A 17,617-nucleotide genomic window follows, 5' to 3' on the forward strand; every position below is an offset into this window, starting at 1 on the left:
ATCTGTACTAGACATCTAATAGCATGCTACATATTGCCACTGATATGTAATCATTAGTATTCTTTTTTTAATCATAACCTATTCACTTTCATCATGAATAAAAAGAAGTATCGTTTATCAGATTTGTATTTTGTACCTGACATTGTATGAGGTACTTGTTGTATATTATTTTCTAATCGTTAGAATGATCCTCCAAAGATAGTGTTATCTCAATAGATGGCAACTGAAATTTAGACATTTAGGGGTTTACCCAAGGCCACACAAACCCCAGGTGGCACAGCAGGTTTTGAACTGAGATCTGCTTTTCTCAAAAGCCTTCAGTCTTTCCATGGGAACTTGTTAAATTTAGCAAGTGTTCACCTCACACAGAGCAGATAATGTTGAAAACCAGTGGGCTTATCTTCATCCTTCTTGAATGTACACATTTTACTATTAATGTCTAATTATGTAAAGCTATTATTTCATCTGCTTTTCTTTTTTTTTTTTTTTAACAGGACATATATGGGTCTTAGAAACCACTTTCCTGGTGAAGCTGAAACATTATATAATTCCCTTGAGCCATCTTATCAGAAGAGTCTTCAAACTTACTTAAAGAGTTCTGGCAGTGTAGCATCTCTTCCACAATCAGACAGGTCCTCATCTAGCTCACAGGAAAGTCTTAAGTAAGATCATATAAATGATGATTACTAGTCTCTTCCTATCCTCAACTCCCTAAACTTTCTTAAGTTGGCTACTTGAATATCTACCTGTTTGCTTTCACGTAAAGCCTTGAAAGAATGGTAACTCAAATATACTTACTGATTTTGGTCTGTTGTTTCAAGGGTTTGGTTACTTGCCAGCATAACTCCTTCTCTTTGGGTAAAGAATTCTGGATTCACATTTTGCTTCTATATATTCAAGTCTGTGAAAGCTTGGAAAGCACTACATTTTTTTTTTAATACCACAAAAATAGTACTTAACAATAAATAGCCCATTAAATGGAGGAATTATAATGGAGATTCAGAAGTTATCTTGACAATTCTTGTTTAACACTGTGTGACTGGTAAAAAACTCTACTACTTTCCTTCTAACCTCTCGCACAGCTTAAAAATTCTGGAAATGCCTCAAGGGACAACATGATCTAGTATCTGACTTAGTTCTCTGTAACTCCATTCTCATCATGATGTCAGCTACCTCAAATCCTTGCTGCTTTGGCAGCCGTAACCCTGTTTTTTGTCTCTCTAGCCCTATGAGATTGCTAAAATTTCCGATGTCTTCTCCACTTCCTAGCACTGGCCCTGTCCATCTTTGTGAGCTCTTGCCCTGCTCCATGTATCTGCAGATTTCCCCGGGGAGGAGCAGCTCAGAGAATGTCAGCTTAGGCTGGGCATGGTGGCTCATGCCTGTAATCCCAGAACTTTGGGAGGCCAGGGTGGGCAGATCACCTGAGGTCAGGAGTTCGAGACCAGCCTGGCCAACATGGTGAAACCCCACTTCTACTAAAAATACAAAAATTAGCTGGGTGCAGTGGCAGGTGCCTATAATCCCAGCTACTCAGGAGGCTGAGGCAGGAGACTCCCTTGAACCTGGGAGGCGGAGGATGCAGGGAGCTGAGATTGTGCCACTGCACTCCAGCCTGGGCAATAGAGCAAGGCTCTTTCTCAAAAAAACAAAAATAGAGAATGTCAGCTTACTTCTCTGTAATTCTTTTCTTTTTGGGATCTTGACCACCACAAAGATTGCTGGTTGCCTTGGCAACTCAGATGGAGGACTGGGGGACCAGGGTGAGGCAAGTGAGGCACCTAGGGTGCTTAAAGAATTTAAGCAGGCACTCACTGGGTCATGCAAATACTGTACTACAGTTTAGTTTCTTATAGGTTTTTCAGAATAAAAGCAGATATGATCTGATTTCAAAAATAATTATTGTAGGAATAATGACCTATCTAAACTTAATTAAATTTCTGTTTAAACTTCTATTTAAATTTGGGATAAATTCGTCATCTGAAAAGAGCTTTGTTGCTTTTGTTCTCTTTTTATTAACTATGCTCAAACTTTAAAGTATATCTGAATCACCTGAAGATCTTGTTAGAATCTAGAATCTGATTCAGTAATTTTGGGGTTGGGGTCTGAGATTTTTCATTTTTTTGCAAACTCCTAGGTGATGCTAAATGCTGTTTGTTCATGGACCATACTTTGAGGACAAAGGATCTAAAGCAAGATATTTTATATTGCTCTATTATAACATTTTTAAACACAAACAACTTTAGATTCTGTGAATCTTGAAGTGATCTGCCTCAATCTAAAAGAATAAAAATTTTAGGAGATAGTTATAAAAATAATATAGTTATATTAAATATTACACAGACATAACCCCTGACAACTTAGGTGAGAGAGACTTTGGTTATGTTGTTTCCTATGTGCTAGTGATAACACTACCCCTTTCTTCTAAGTAAAATATCTCAGGATATAAGTGAATGATAGTAGTACTGTTATCGAGTCCTCTGTGGTGGTTATTAGGATGTGTGTTGAGGGGCAGAGTGAACAAAGGCAACCTGATCCCTATCTCTGTAGGGCTTACAGTCTATATTCATTGCCAATTATTTTATTTTTGCTTCATAGCTTATTGAGACACCGTTGATATGTGATGATTTGGAGGAACTATTCTAAAGTGATTTGTAAAAGGAAAGTTAAAATTAGAAGTACCAGCTAGGCACCATGGCTCACACATATAAATCCAGCACTTTGGGAGGCTGAGGTAGGAGGATAACACTTGAGCCCAGGAGTTTGAGACCAGCCTGGGAAACATAGGGAAACCCAATCCCTATCAAAAATTTAAAAATTAGCCACACTTGGTACCATGCACCTGTAGTCCCAGTTAACTTGAGAGGTTGAGTCTGGGTGGTCAAGGCTGCAGTGAGCCATGATTGTGGCACTACACTCTAGCCTGGGTAACAGAGCAAGACTCTGTCTCAAAAAAAAGAAGAAGAAGTACTTCTCAACTTTCCACAAAATTTGGTAGTATTTTATTGTTTTTTATCAGAGGAATGTTAAATTGTCTTCTTACTAAAAGCATTTCTTATACCTTGCAGTCGCCCTTTTTCTTCCAAATGGTCTACAGCAAATCCATCAACTGTGGCTGGAAGAGGTAATTTTCTCTTTAAGAGTTATAGCCTATTTTATCTTTAAAACAGTAGCCTTCAAACTCTTTTGCTGTGCTCTTTAGTGAGATCATTTTACATGGTAACCCAGTATCACACATATGCACTGTACCTGTATATGTATACGTGTATAACCCGAAGTTCCGGGAAGCAGTACTTATTCTTACTTGTGATGCCCTGTTTTCCATTCCGTTTCATTCCGTTACATTTCTTCATAATGCTTCTCATGGCGCACTCAGTTGATTTCACAACCTACTAGTGGGTCATGGCTCACAGTTTATAAAACTCCTGACCGGCTTGGCCAACATGGGGAAACCCCGTCTCTACTAAAAATATAAAAATTAGCTGAGCATGGTGGCACACACCCATAATCCCAGCTCCTTGGGAGGCTGAGACAGGAGAATTGCTTGAACCCAGGAAGCAGAGGTTGCAGTGAGTTGAGATCACGCCACTGCACTCCAGGCTGGGTGACAGAGCAAGACTCTGTCTCAAAAAAAAATAAAAATAAATAAAAATTAAAAACTGAAAGACTAAAGACCAGAAATTGAATGGCTTAATTTGCATTGCCATGGAGTGGCAGAACCTCCATTAATTTCTGAATATCTCTACTCCTGGACTAGTTTTTCTTGTATTTTTCTCATAGTAAAAAATAATACTGCTGCCTTCTATTCATCTTGTACAGTACTTCCTTTTCATAAATCAGTTCTGAACATCATCTCTTCATCTACAAAACAGTCCTGTGAATTTTATGGTCAGAATGTCACCATTTTTCCCATTTTATGGGAGTGGAAACAAGATAGAAAAATATTGAGAAAATTGCTGAAGACTTAGTTGTGATTGAAACTGAGGCATTCTGACTTTAAATACTAGATGGTACTGTCTGTTTGACCACTGCCTTTTTGTTGCCCATTTGTCATCAGATTAGCTCATAATGGTCAGGTTTATATAATTTTCATGTTTTCAGTGATTTAAATAATATAGCTTACCTCTGCTTTGTCTTTCATAGTATCAGCTGGCAGCAGCAAAGCCAGTTCCCTTCCAGGAAGCCTGCAGCGTTCACGAAGTGACATTGATGTGAATGCTGCTGCTGGTGCCAAGGCACATCATGCTGCAGGACAGTCTGTGCGAAGTGGGCGGTTGGGTGCAGGTGCCCTGAATCCAGGTTCCTATGCATCTCTAGGTAAGACAACTGATGATGGAAAATTGTACCGTGTTATCTCCCTGGCCTCTGTGAAGACAAGTTCATATACTGTCATGATTTCTATTCATTCTTGTTATTTAAGGATAGTTCATATGTTTTAATATAATTCTATATTGGGGACATGCTTCTGAGTAATCTGAGCTGCCTTGTTTCTCCTTTTCTCTTATCCTCACCATCATCTTGATCAAAGAAACAATTCTTGAGTCCATGATTGCCTGTAGAATTTTCATAACTGCACTTCTACCACATCCAGCCACTGGTTACTAAGGGGGTTTGGGAAGGGAATTGGCCTTGTATCTAGCTTTCCTGTTCTCTTTCTCCTACTTCTCTTCTCTTAGCAAGAATGTGAAGCCCTTTGGAGATCTGGGAGAACTGTAAGGCTCTACTGTGTCTAATCAAACCCTAAACATATTCTAAAACTCTATTCAGTTGGGTTTTTCATGTTTTTATGTCCATCATATTAAAAAGTTGAGGTTGGTTATCCATATTGTGTACCTCTTCTTCGTGCTTCATTTTTTTCTTTTGGGTAGTACTGGTGGAACACTAAGCAGGCAAATTGCCAGAACACAATACAGGTTGAGCATACCTAACCTGAAAATCTGAAATTTGAAATGCTCCAAAATCTGAAACTTTTTGAGTACCAGCTTGACACTCAAAGGTACTTCGGACCGAGGTGGGTGGATCATTTGAGGTCAGGAGATCATGACCAGCCTGGCCAACGTGGCGAAACCCTGTCTCTACTAAAAATACAAAAATTAGTTGGGTGTGGTGGCTGACCCCTGTAATCTCAGCTACTTGGGAAGGCTGAGGCAGGAGAATCGCTTGAACCCGGGAGGCTGAGGTTGCAGTGAGCCGAAATCGCGCCACTGCACTCCACCCTGGGTGACAGAGTGAGACTCTATCAAAAAAAAAAAAAAAAAAAAAAGGGGGGGATTTTGCATTTTTGAATTAGGGATGCTCAATCAGTTAAGTATAAATGCAAATATTTCAAAATTTTAAATCTAAAACATTTTTGGCCCCAAACATTTTACATAAGGAGTACTCAACCTGTAAGAGTGCAGAGAATTCAGGTATGAATGTAGTACGTGATAATGTTGGCACAGCTGCATTCAGAACCATGAAGAGGAATAGATTATTCAGTAAATTGTGTTTAGACACATAATTTACAATCTGGTATAAAATTAATTTAGAATCATGTTATGCACCATGTAGAAATATATTCCAGATGATGAAAACATTGAACAAAAGCATAAAGCAACTTGATGAAGATGTAATAGGTGAGTATTCCTCAAATCTCAGATTGGGACAGGAATTTCTATACATAAAAGCAAATAACCATGAAGGAGAATATCTTTTGAATTTAAATCTAAAGTATGAAAATATGAAATCAAGTAAGCAAAAACTAAAAGGAGAAAAAATTTTGCCACATACTAGTAAAAAAGTTAAAATGTTGAGAAGTTTTTCAAGTCTATTAAAAACAGATGGGCTTATTTTTATAGAAAAAATTCTACATATATCAAGAAAAGCATATATCAAAATTGCCAACAAATAACAGTAAATTTTGAACCTCAGCTATAATCAAACAAATACAAATTGATAGACCTATAACTATAGCAAGAAAGTTAAGGGTAGTGCCCACTGTTTTCAAGAATGTTGTAAAAAGGGCCTTATCGGCCGGGCGCGGTGGCTCAAGCCTGTAATCCCAGCACTTTGGGAGGCCGAGGCGGGTGGATCACGAGGTCAAGAGATCGAGACCATCCTGGTCAACATGGTGAAACCCCGTCTCTACTAATACAAAAAATTAGCTGGGCACGGTGGCGCGTGCCTGTAATCCCAGCTACTCAGGAGGCTGAGGCAGGAGAATTGCCTGAATCCAGGAGGCGGAGATTGCGGTGAGCCGAGATCGCGCCATTGCGCTCCAGCCTGGGAAACAAGAGCGAAACTCCGTCTCAAAAAAAAAAAAAAAAAAAAAAAGGGCCTTATCAAGCACACTGGTGTGAATTAGTGATGGAACACTTTTTCTGAGTTCTGATTTATGAATTCCATGAAGCATTTTTAAATCAGAATTTTTGCCCTAATAATTCACTGTTTCGACAATTATGTTTAAAAAAAGAATATTCATGTTTTTAATAACAAGTTATTAGCATCAGCCTTAACATGTAACAGAGGAGATGGTTGAGTTATATTGTATCTTTATGTATGCTGTGTAGCCATTAACAAGACATATTTCAACAGATTGAATTATGCAGACTACCAAATAGTATGTAGTTATTTCATCATTTTGTGTAAAATTATACATAGATGAAGGACTGGCGTGATATATACAAAGGTGTTAACAGTGGGTTGATTACTGCTTTTAATTTTCAGAAAACTTTTTTGTTTCAAAGCATTACATTGCCAAGAATGCAAGATTATTTCGTTATGTGAAGACCAGTCAACAAATGTACCATATTAATAGAAGAAAGGACAAAAACCACATGATCGTCTCAGTAGCTGCAGAAAAAGCATTTGACAGAATTCAACACCCTTCTGTGATAAGCATACTCAGCAAACTAGGAACAGAAGTCATCTTTCTCAACCTGATGAAGAGTTTCTTTGAAAAATCCACAGCTAGCATCCTACCTGATATTTAAAAAAAAAACAAAACTGGATTTTTTTCCCAAAGATCAGTAACAAGACAAGAATATCTAGTTTTACTCTATTTAACGTTGCCTAGGAGTAATGTTAAATTGGAGGTGCTAGCCAGGGCAGTTAAGCAAGAAAAGAAATAGTAGGTATCCAAAATGGAAAAGAAAAACTTAAACTATCTCTGTTTACAGAAAACACAATCTTGTGTGTTGAAAATCCTAAGGAATCCACGAAATACATATATATATAATATCAGATGATAATAATAGATATCAGATAAGATATTTTGGAAAGTTGGACATTAAGAAGAGTGTGATTGGGGAAGTTGCTGTGACTTTCTGCCTGCAGATTCGGAGTCAGGATCATGTGCTAAGAGGTGACTTGAAGTTTAGAATAGCCATTTAGGGGGATTAGACAAAAGAGGTGGGGCACTCATGGCTGACATTTATTAGAGCATTAACAAGTTCAGCAAGGTTGCAGGATATAAGAAAAGTGTTCAAAGGTCAGTTGTATTTCTAAACACTAGCAGTGAACAATCCAAAAAGGAAATTAAGAAAATGATTATAATTATAGTAGCAGTAAAAATAATAAAATATGTAGGAATAAATATACCAAAAGAAGTGTAAGACTTGTATACTGAAAACTGCAACATATGTTAAATGATGAAAATAGTTTGCAAATAGTTTGACAGTTTTTCAAAAAGTTAAATGTAGTCACCACAAAGACTCAGCAATTCTGCTCCTAGCTATATACCCAAGAGATCAGAAAACGTATGTTCTCACAAAAACCTGTACATGAATATTCATAATATTATTCATAATAGCCAAAAGGACAATCCAAATGTCCTTTTGCTGGTGAATGGATAATCAAAATAGGACATGTCTATGCAATGGAATGGAATATTATTGTCCTAAAATTTAGAGTACATTACATAAAAATGTCTGCCTCAAGGTGGATCAACTTTGAAATTACGAAGTCATACACAAACAGGCATGCATTGTATGATTCCAATTATATGAAATGGTATAATAGGCAAGTCCACCAAATCAGAAAGTAAATCAGTTGTTGCTGAGAGATAGAAACAGAGGCGATAGGGAGTGACTGTTACTAGGTACAGGATTTATTTTAGGGGTGATAAAAATGTTCTGGAATTAGTGCTGAGGGTTGCACAGTGCTGAATATATTTAAAACACTGAATTATTTACTATAAAAGGGTGACTTATACGTGTGAATTATATATCAATTTTTTTCAAAGTGGGAAGAAAACTGGAAAAAAAAAAACCTCTCTTCATCCTGAGTCTTAAAAGTAAACACATTACTTTTAATATGTATTATTTTTACCAGAAGGAAAATATTGTATTTAAAGTGCTTTAATATGTACTAGAAAGCCAATTTGCAGCAATATATTTTTTGGTAAGAACCTATTGTTATTTAAGGTTTGAATCGCATGTTTCAATATAAAAAGGAGAAGTGCCACTCCTTTTTTCTTTTCTTCATCTGACCCAGGTTTCCACTCAGGGACAATCAGCCACCTGCCTGTTGCTCTTTCCCGGGTCAGATAAAGGATGTTCTCCTTTCCCTCTCTCCCTTCACCTCACCCTACCCTCTGTGTCTCCTGTAGCCTTTTTACACACGAGACTGGTATTACCTCTGTTTTCTTCTACTTTGAGCCTCACTTATGGCTGTACATAAATGGATTAGAGGGAGTGTTCTATTATTTTTCAACACACACTGATTTGAGTACTTATTTTTTGCTAGGTACCAGGGATCCAGAAGTATATGCCTCTATACTGAATCTCTCAGTCTGTTAATAAGTTGCTGAAGGATGAGCAGCTAAAAGTTTGTTGTGTTTTATACATTTTGAGTTTGAAGTCCCTGGGAGACTTCAAACTAGAAGTTGTCAGTGGACACTTGGTATATAGTGGTATAGAACTTGGCAGAGAGGCCCAGCACAGTGACTCACACCTGTAAATCCAACATTTGGGAGATCGAGGCGGGTGGATTGATTGAGCCCAGGAATTCAACACCAGCCTGGGCAACATGGCAAAACCCCACCTCTAACAAACAGAAATTAACCAGGCGTGATAGCACATGCCTGTGGTCCCATCTACTAGGGAGGCTGAGGTGAGAGGATTGCTGGAGCCTGGGAAGTCGACGCTACAGTGAGTGGTGATTACACCACTACACTCCAGCCTGGGTGACAGAGCAAGACCCTGTCTCAAAAAAAAAAAAAAAACACTTAGTAAACAGCTATGCTGATTAGATTAGGTTAGATTTAGAAGTCATTTTATATTTTTACTGTAATCAATATTAAACTCAGAGCATTCCTTCTTTAAGCAGTTGCCACTGGTTTTTGTTATCTCTAAAGTACTGAATTTTTTTGGCAGCAGGGATATCATAAGTGTTTTGAAGTTCACCCTTTAACTTCAGCCTGAAGAGGAAAATTGGTGTGGTAGGAAACAGGAATTTAAGTTAAGGTAACCTTGATGTATGGGTGCGTATTTGTGAATATATATTCTAACAATTGAGTTTTTGGAATTACTTGAGTGGAAAATAAAATATAGTTTCAACGAGGTCATATGGACAGAAGTCAGATTTTAGTTGGTTGATTGAGAAGTTGAAAAGAGAATCTTTATAAATTATTCTTATGTTTGACGGTCAAGAAAAGGGCTGAAAGAATGCTGTAGGAATTATCTGTGGTTGAAAGAACTTACTGTCTTAGAAAATTGGAGAAGTTAATTATGTTTGTATTCTAAGGTGGCAAGTCAGTAGAGATGGAAAAGTTAGAAGTGTAAGGATGAAAGAAGATAATTAGTAGCTAAGTTGCTGTGGAAGGCATGAGAAATGTGACATGGAGCATAGCCTGGGAGATAGTCTTGAATGTGGAAGGGTCAACCATTTCACTGATATAGAAGGGAAGGAAGTGGAGGAGGTAATAGATATCAGATATGATATTTTAGAAAATTGGGCATTAAGAAGAGTGTGATTGGGGAAGTTGTTTTGACTTTCTGCCTGAAGATTCATAGTCAGGATCATGTGCTAAGAGGTGACTTGAAGTTTAGAATAGCCATTTAGGGGGAGTAGACACAAGAGGTGGGACACTCATGGCTGACATTTATTAGAGCAAAAGGATTCACAGGTCAAAAAAGGACCTGTGAGATAGTCTGAAGGAGTCTAGGCACAGGCTTCCAAAGTTTGTCTTCCAGAGCTGGTGACTGAGGGGCTACTCCTTCCTCAAGCAATGAAATACAGCAATTCAGGCTGGGCACAGTGGCTCACACGTGTAATCCCAGCACTCTGGGAGGCTGAGGTGGGCAGATCACTTGAGGTCAGGAGTTCGAGACCAGCCTGGCCAACATGGTGAAACCTTGTCTCTACTAAAATTACAAAAATTAGCCACACGTGGTCGCAAGTGCCTGTAGTCCCAGCTGCTCGGGAGGCTGTGAGGCCCAAGAATCGCTTGAACCTGGGAGGTGGAGGCTGTAGTGAATCGAGATCATACCACTGCACTCCAGCCTGGGTGACAGAGCGAGACTGTCTCAAGAAAAAAAAAGAAATGCATCAGTGCAACATGTTCATAGTGGAAGCTCGCTTAAGACTCATGCTTGGAGGTCAGTAGGGAATTGGGAGTGTCACATAAGGTACTCTGCCTACACAACCAGCCACAATTACCAGAATCCCAGACTCCTAAAAAGAAAGGAGGTATTGGCCACAAATCACACTGTTTGCAAAAACAGCTTAGGCACACTGTGGCAGAGTTTAGTGTCCCTACAACTCCCTCACACACTCTTAAAAATAACCTTATCGTTAATATAGGGAGCATCCAAACCGATTGCCAGAGGCCAGCCCCATAAGCAGACACTTCTTAAGAGCAACATCAGTTCTGCTGTGTTAAATCCTTTCAGCACAGGCACTAAATGCCAAGGCAGATATTTATCCCAGTTTCTAGTAGTGCCAGTATGCATGACTTCATGGTTGTATAATTTTCTCTGTGGGGCATCTCAAGTAGTAGAATAGAGGAAGTGAGTTAGATTCATCCAGATGTGAAATTTTATAGGGGCAGAAAGTTCTAAGAAAGGATGTGGGTGGGGAAGCAACAAGGTGGTAAACAGAGGCTAATGTTGAGAGGGCCTAAGTTTGGAATTTGGAGGTATATTATAGGCAAGAGAGGAAAGAAACAAGGTACTGTGACTGGGAAAATAGACTAGAGTAGGGAATGGCATGATGGCAAAGTCCAAGGCTGGGACATGGGCCTCACTAACCTTTCTCTTTTTAGGCTGATGAAAATAAGAGTCACTGCCAACTTTTTAAAAATTCTCTACTTAGTGCACTAGGGGAAGTCTTTATCTCACATCTTGTTTAATTTCCTAGTCTGTTTTAGTTGAAAACAAGCTTGATGTATATGTCTGTGCTATAAATTCTGTCTTCTTAAAAGAAAATGTTTTCTAGGAATTATAAAAATAATTTCTTCTAATATACTAAGTTTTCCTCTGTTCTTTGCTTGCACTTTCATCAAAGAGGATACTTCTGAAAAGCTGGATGGTAAGAACTTCCTTTCCTAATTCTACTAAAGATTTTTATGGCTCCTAGATTCTATGTAATATCCTTGTTCATTCTTCTCTTAATTTCTGAAAATATATTATTAATACTTATTTAGTAATAACCTTAGTGTGAAAATGGCTACATAATTCTCTGAATAAATTTGGAGCTAGGCTTATCTGTTGGGCATACCATATCCCAGTCTACTCAAATACTAGGTAACTATTTGATTTTGTTTTAACTTTAATCAATTTACCTTAAAATGTTTTCCTGAGCTCTTAGAAGTATGTCTCTGAATTTTCTCTATTTGTTAAGTCCTCATGGAAAATATTGGATTCAGAAGAATGGAAAAGAATCTCCTAAGTCATTTCATTCACTTCCTTAGTCTACTAACTGATATGACAAATGACATATTTGATAAATTCATATGATTATTTTTGAAAATGAAATGCAGATTACAGAGGCTGACTTTTTAAGAGTGCATTGTAAACTAACATTTAGTCAAAATTGAACTTTAAGCTTTGCCTTTTTAATTGCAATATTCAAATGATTATAGTTTATCTGTTGGTTCAGTAACAACCCTGTATGATATTTTTTTGTCTGATATTAGATAGTATATTATCCACACTCTCCCTTCACTTTGGCAGATACTGTAATGTTACCTAAGAGCTTGACCTTTTTAAAATAATTTAAGATACTAAGTCTGTAAGTCGCCGGGCGCGGTGGCTCACGCCTGTAATCCCAGCACTTTGGGAGGCCGAGGTGGGTGGATCACGAGGTCAAGAGATCGAGACCATCCTGGTCAACATGGTGAAACCCCATCTCTACTAAAAATACAAAAAATTAGCCGGTCATGGTGGCGCGTGCCTGTAATCCCAGCTACTCAGGAGGCTGAGGCAGGAGAATTGCCTGAACCCAGGAGGCGGAGGTTGTGGTGAGCCGAGATCGCGCCATTGCACTCCAGCCTGGGTAACAAGAGCGAAACTCTGTCTCAAAAAAAAAAAAAAAAAAAAAAAAAAAAAAGTCTGTAAGTCACATTATGAGATCTAGGAAAAACAAAGACACTATATATTTTTCTTTAAATTATTATGTAAATGGAAAATTGATCTAATATATCTTCTATTTTAATGAGATAGAACATTTATTAAACTTTGGGTTAAGGACATGACTGCTAGTTATATTAGACTCTGCTATTCTGTATGATTTTAATAAAATATTGAATGAAATGATAGCCCATCAAGAGATAGTTTCTATGTATCAAACCCTTAGACATCCTAATATTGATACGCTGGATCCTTTGAATACAAACTTTTATCACTTTGCAGTTCAAAATATTTTCTTGATTGGGTAGGAAATATCAATTTATTTGAGGAGTCACTTCTGTTATATGATGTGTTACTCTTACTGATATTCAATCCTATGTTTAAAAAAATACACAGACATGTATATTATTGCCCTTTAGTAGTGGTGAGTTACGGTGTTTATACTTAGTCATTTTTGATAGATTTCATTGACATCTTGAGTGCACATAAATATTGCATAAATAGCTAATTAATTGGATTAATAGGTTTTTGGCTTTGCAGATGCTTTGATGAAAATAGGTAAACGAGGCCTAGGACATAGATTTTATTTCTGTGTTTCCCAGTTAGCTTTTTCTAATTCCTTTATGGACCTTTTGAAAATGCAGAGAAAACATTTCTACTTCGGAAAGGTCTATAAAACTTCATTTTCAAAGAGTAATTACAGAGTTTGAGTGATTAATTTTTCTAATTTTTTTATACCATTTCAAATTTTAAGAATGAAATATAGCAGACAAAAAGTTTTTCCTATAGAATTTTGCTATTTTCATTTGTCTCGTTTCAACCTTTATCTCTTTGCTGTGAATCATTAGATTACCTAAAATTTTGTTTCTCTCAAAATGAACCTTTCCACAGTTAATTTAAGGCTATCAGACTAAAAGTTACTTTTTATTTTTACCCTTTCGTTATAGTGTTGGTTGGGGATTGTGAGGTAGGTCTTAATATCAACATTGGCAGAATTTGTTGAAATATTGTTTTATTTTTCTTATTTAGGAACAGCATCTGAAGATGGTAAGAATTATATACATTTTGTTAGTAACACAGATACCTCTACCTTACTATTTTCATTGGTAGAAATTAAAACTAAAATAGGCTAATTTCTTTGCAAATCTTTATAATTTGCCAGTGGTAGTAACTTCTACATTTCATATTTGGTTGTCTTAGTAATGTGTGGATTTTTTTTGTTTTTTTAATTCTTCATCCTGCTAGTTTGCTTTGTACTTTGGATCATCTCATGCTGGAAAAACATAATTGCTTAAAATATTTAATAATATTTAGTATAAAGCATATAATTTCATTTTTTATAGTGTGACATTAATGCTTTTCTTATGTGTTTGTGTTTTTGTTTTTTAATTTATGCCAATTCATTTATACTTTGGGAAATCATGCACCATTGCTTTGTCATTGAAGTTCAAATGCATTTATTTAGTCTGCTTTTAAATATATCTTCTACTTTTGAATTAGTAACTGGGGAATTGGTAACAGATTCAAATTAAATTTGAGATTACACCAGAATTGCTATACATATCTTACCGAGTCAGTCCACCTTAAAAATAATTTTTGTAGTTTTGAATTTGTAGAAAACAATTCAGTGTTTGTATTTATTCTACCTCAAGTCTGTCTTTTTAAAGCCTCTGATTCAAAGTATATATTTTTTCCTCTAAGTTTTATGTGGATGACTTTTTTTTTCAATACAAAATCAAATAGATTAACTTTTTAATTTGTTCTTATATTTACTCTGATACATTTAAAATAATTTTCTATTTTAAGTTTTAAATTGGAATACTCTACAAAAACATGATTTCTGGTCAGGCGCAGGGGTTCACGCCTAAAATCTCAGGACTTTGGGAGGCTGAAGTAGGAGGATTGCTTGAGGCCAGGACTTTGAGACAAACTTTGGCAACATAGTGAGAACCCATCTCTACAAAAAATTTAAAAATTGGCTGGATGTGGTAGCACACACCTATAGTCCCAGATATTCTGGAGGCTGAGGTGGGAGGACCACTTGAATCTGGGAAATTGAGGCTGCAGTGAGCCATGATCATGCCATGGCACTCTAGCCTGGGCAACAGAGCGACACTGTGTCTCAAACATAAACAAACAAACAAACAAACATGATTTCTGAAACTGTGGAATTGTAATTTCAAGTGTTAATATCAAAATACTTGGCATTCTCATTTCTTTGTTATATGCAATGTAGATAAATTCTCCATTTCAAAAATAATAATTTGGTCATTTTGTTTTACTTTTGAATCAACTTTGTGTCCTACTCACAATAGACATTAAAAGGGTGAGAGGCCTGAACCATGGGCTCATTAGGGGCCTTGAAGTTGATAGTATGCTGGTATTCTACCAATTACACTTGTAGTTTTGGTTCTGTTTTATTCCTAGTTCTTATTACTCTCATCTTTTCTCACTCATTTCTTAATTTTGTATTATCTCCTTATTCTTTAAGGAGTTTTTATTCTTATTCTTGAGTATGTTTTTTCCTAATTAATATGGTCATATTGAGCTAGCCAGTATTTCTCGTATACCCTACAAATTGTATCTTTTAACTAAAAAGAATTCTGAGCCCTTCTTTTTGAATGACAAACCTTATAGTTGTTGAGAGTATTGTTTAAGAACACCAAAGTGCCTACCAATAATATATTCTGTCATCACTTTTTTTTAATTAACTGCAGCTAACTTAAACAGTTGACAAACATATCTCTTCTGGTTCAAGAGCCCTAGAAATAGGGCGAGGATGTTTGTGGCCTAGTTTTCTAGAGGGGAATAGGCAGTGATAGAGTAGAAAGTGCAGTTTGTGAGGTGAAAAAGGAATATATTGAGAAAAATGCCAACTCTTACGTGCTGTATATTTCCTCAAATCATTTTCTAAATGAAATGGTGATTGGAGGAGATGAGTAAACATGTCCATATATATCTGTAGTAATCTGATACAAAGAGATTAAATATTTTGCTTAATTATATCTCTTCCTTCATATCCCTTTAGAAGTACATTTTCAGGCCGGGCGTGGTGGCTCACGCCTGTAATCCCAGCACTTTGGGAGGCCAAGGCGGGCGAATTACGAGGTCAAGAGATCGAGACCATCCTGGCCAACATGGTGAAACCCCGTCTCTACTAAAAATACAAAAAAATTAGCTGGGCGTGGTGACACGCGCTTGTAGTCCCAGCTACTCGGGTGGCTGAGGCAGGAGAATTGCTTGAACCCAGGAGGCAGAGGTTACAGTGAGCCGAGGTCGCGCCACTGCACTCCAGCCTGACGCCTGGTGACGGAGTGAGACTCTGTCTAAAAAAAAAAAAAAAAAAAAAAAAAGTACATTTTCAGTCAAAAGGATGGTTTGAGTTGTTTCTAAGATTAGGCTTATATTTAAAACTGTAGGGTTGACTTGAGAATAATCCAAACTTCATGGAAACTGAAATTTCAGAATTGCAACTACCAGTTGAGAAATAAGTGACATGCTTATGGTAATTATCTACTGCTGGACTAATATATAAACTAAGAATGTAGGTCTTTTAGTTTGTTTCTTCTTATCCTTGAAGGGAAGTTAGCTTATGGTATAACACGTAAAAAAAAAAAAATACCATTTATAAAATTTTTAAAAGAAATAGAACCCGTAGTTGATGATTACATTATTACAGAATTTGACAATACCTAAAAATAGTGAGATTTTCTCCCCTCATTATTAAATGTTATTAGAGAAAAATGTTTTTAATTATGTAAATATTCTATTTCTCAGGCCGGGTGAGAGCAAAACTTTCAGCACCACTTGCTGGCATGGGAAATGCCAAGGCAGATTCTAGAGGAAGAAGTCGAACAAAAATGGTGTCTCAGTCACAGCGTATGTATTGCTTATCAGCCCTCCTATATTTGTCACTATGTTAGGATAATGGTGTTGCTTGTGTATTACTGTATTAGAAGATTGACCAGTGGATAAAGACAAAGCTAATTTAAAAAAAGACAAGCCACATACTGAGTTCTTGTTCTGTACTTTAGGTTCATCATCACCTGACAAAAATGAAGGTATTTTTTTCAATGTTTTGGATCAGTTGTTGTGCATGTTTTGGAATTTTTTGAGTGGGTGTTGTCTTGTCTTTGGTGTGTTATTAGGGCTGCATCATTGATAGCTGCCACTTAGAAAGAAAAACTTCATCTGCCGTACAAACTTTTGCATGGAAATCTTTTAAATAGCACAAATCCTTAGCAATAAGGTGTTCACATTCTACTCAGAAACTTGCTAATGTAGAAAATTGTGCTTTTTAGAGACAAAATAATTGCCATATATTAGCATCAAAATCTGGTTGTATATTCAAGGACAGATACTTGATGTCTTATTCTCCCCAAAATCTATTAAATTATCTATTTTTGGTTAGCATTTTTGGCAGGTATATACTAATTTATAGTGAGGAAACATAAGTTGAAATGACCAATTCTGTTGCATTCATGTTAAATTTAAGATTTATATTTTTGCTATTTCACTGGAAGCTGAGTTTATCATAAGCACAATTAAAAAACACAATTTTGAGGTCTAGCTAAATTAATCATTTATTTCTATGTTTCAGAATAGTAAGCATTTATGGTATTTTAAAATATTTATTTATTTATTAGATATGGGATCTTACTTTGTTGCCCAGGCTGGAATAGAGCAGTGTGATCATAGCTCATTGCAGCCTCCAACTCCTGGGCTCAAGCAGTCCTCCCACCTCAGCCTCCTGAGTAGCTGGTGCCACGGGCTTGCACCACCATGCCTGGCTAATTTTTTGCTTTTTTTCTTTTAAGAGATGGGGTCTTGCTATGTTGCCCAAACAGTTCTTGATCTCCTGGCCTCAAGCAATCCTCCCACCTTGGCCTCCAGGAGTGCTGGGATTACAGGTGTGAGCCACCATTCCTGGTCGCATTTATGGCATTATTAATTTAAAATTATTTGTTCCTGTTCCTTCTTTACCAAGAGATTTTCATTAGTGCTTACCACTAAAACCAGGACAGTTTTCTAGGGAAAGGTTATTCATGTATTGCACTATTTGTTATTCT

General features: G+C 36.8%; 1 protein-coding gene across 50 annotated transcripts in view; it reads left to right on the forward strand.

Moving 5' to 3' along the window:
- The window catches only part of CLASP2 (cytoplasmic linker associated protein 2), a 239,241-nt gene that overhangs the window by 113,294 nt on the left and 108,330 nt on the right, over nucleotides 1-17,617 (forward strand). For 26 of the 50 annotated variants that reach the window (XM_021666448.2, XM_021666452.2, XM_064378526.1 and 23 more), the window contains 7 exons: nucleotides 495-662; nucleotides 3,069-3,124; nucleotides 4,144-4,317; nucleotides 11,485-11,508; nucleotides 13,578-13,595; nucleotides 16,326-16,427; nucleotides 16,583-16,609. In XM_021666448.2, the coding sequence (XP_021522123.1) occupies nucleotides 495-662; nucleotides 3,069-3,124; nucleotides 4,144-4,317; nucleotides 11,485-11,508; nucleotides 13,578-13,595; nucleotides 16,326-16,427; nucleotides 16,583-16,609 (569 nt within the window). The remainder of the gene's footprint in view (nucleotides 1-494; nucleotides 663-3,068; nucleotides 3,125-4,143; nucleotides 4,318-11,484; nucleotides 11,509-13,577; nucleotides 13,596-16,325; nucleotides 16,428-16,582; nucleotides 16,610-17,617) is intronic. The other 24 variants (XM_064378529.1, XM_064378544.1, XM_064378549.1 and 21 more) reach the window with 2 other exon arrangements.

The sequence above is a fragment of the Aotus nancymaae genome, unplaced genomic scaffold (assembly GCF_030222135.1).
Source record: "Aotus nancymaae isolate 86718 unplaced genomic scaffold, 86718_ANA_hifiasm-v0.15.2.pri h1tg000019l, whole genome shotgun sequence".
Taxonomy (NCBI): Eukaryota; Metazoa; Chordata; class Mammalia; order Primates; family Aotidae; genus Aotus; species Aotus nancymaae.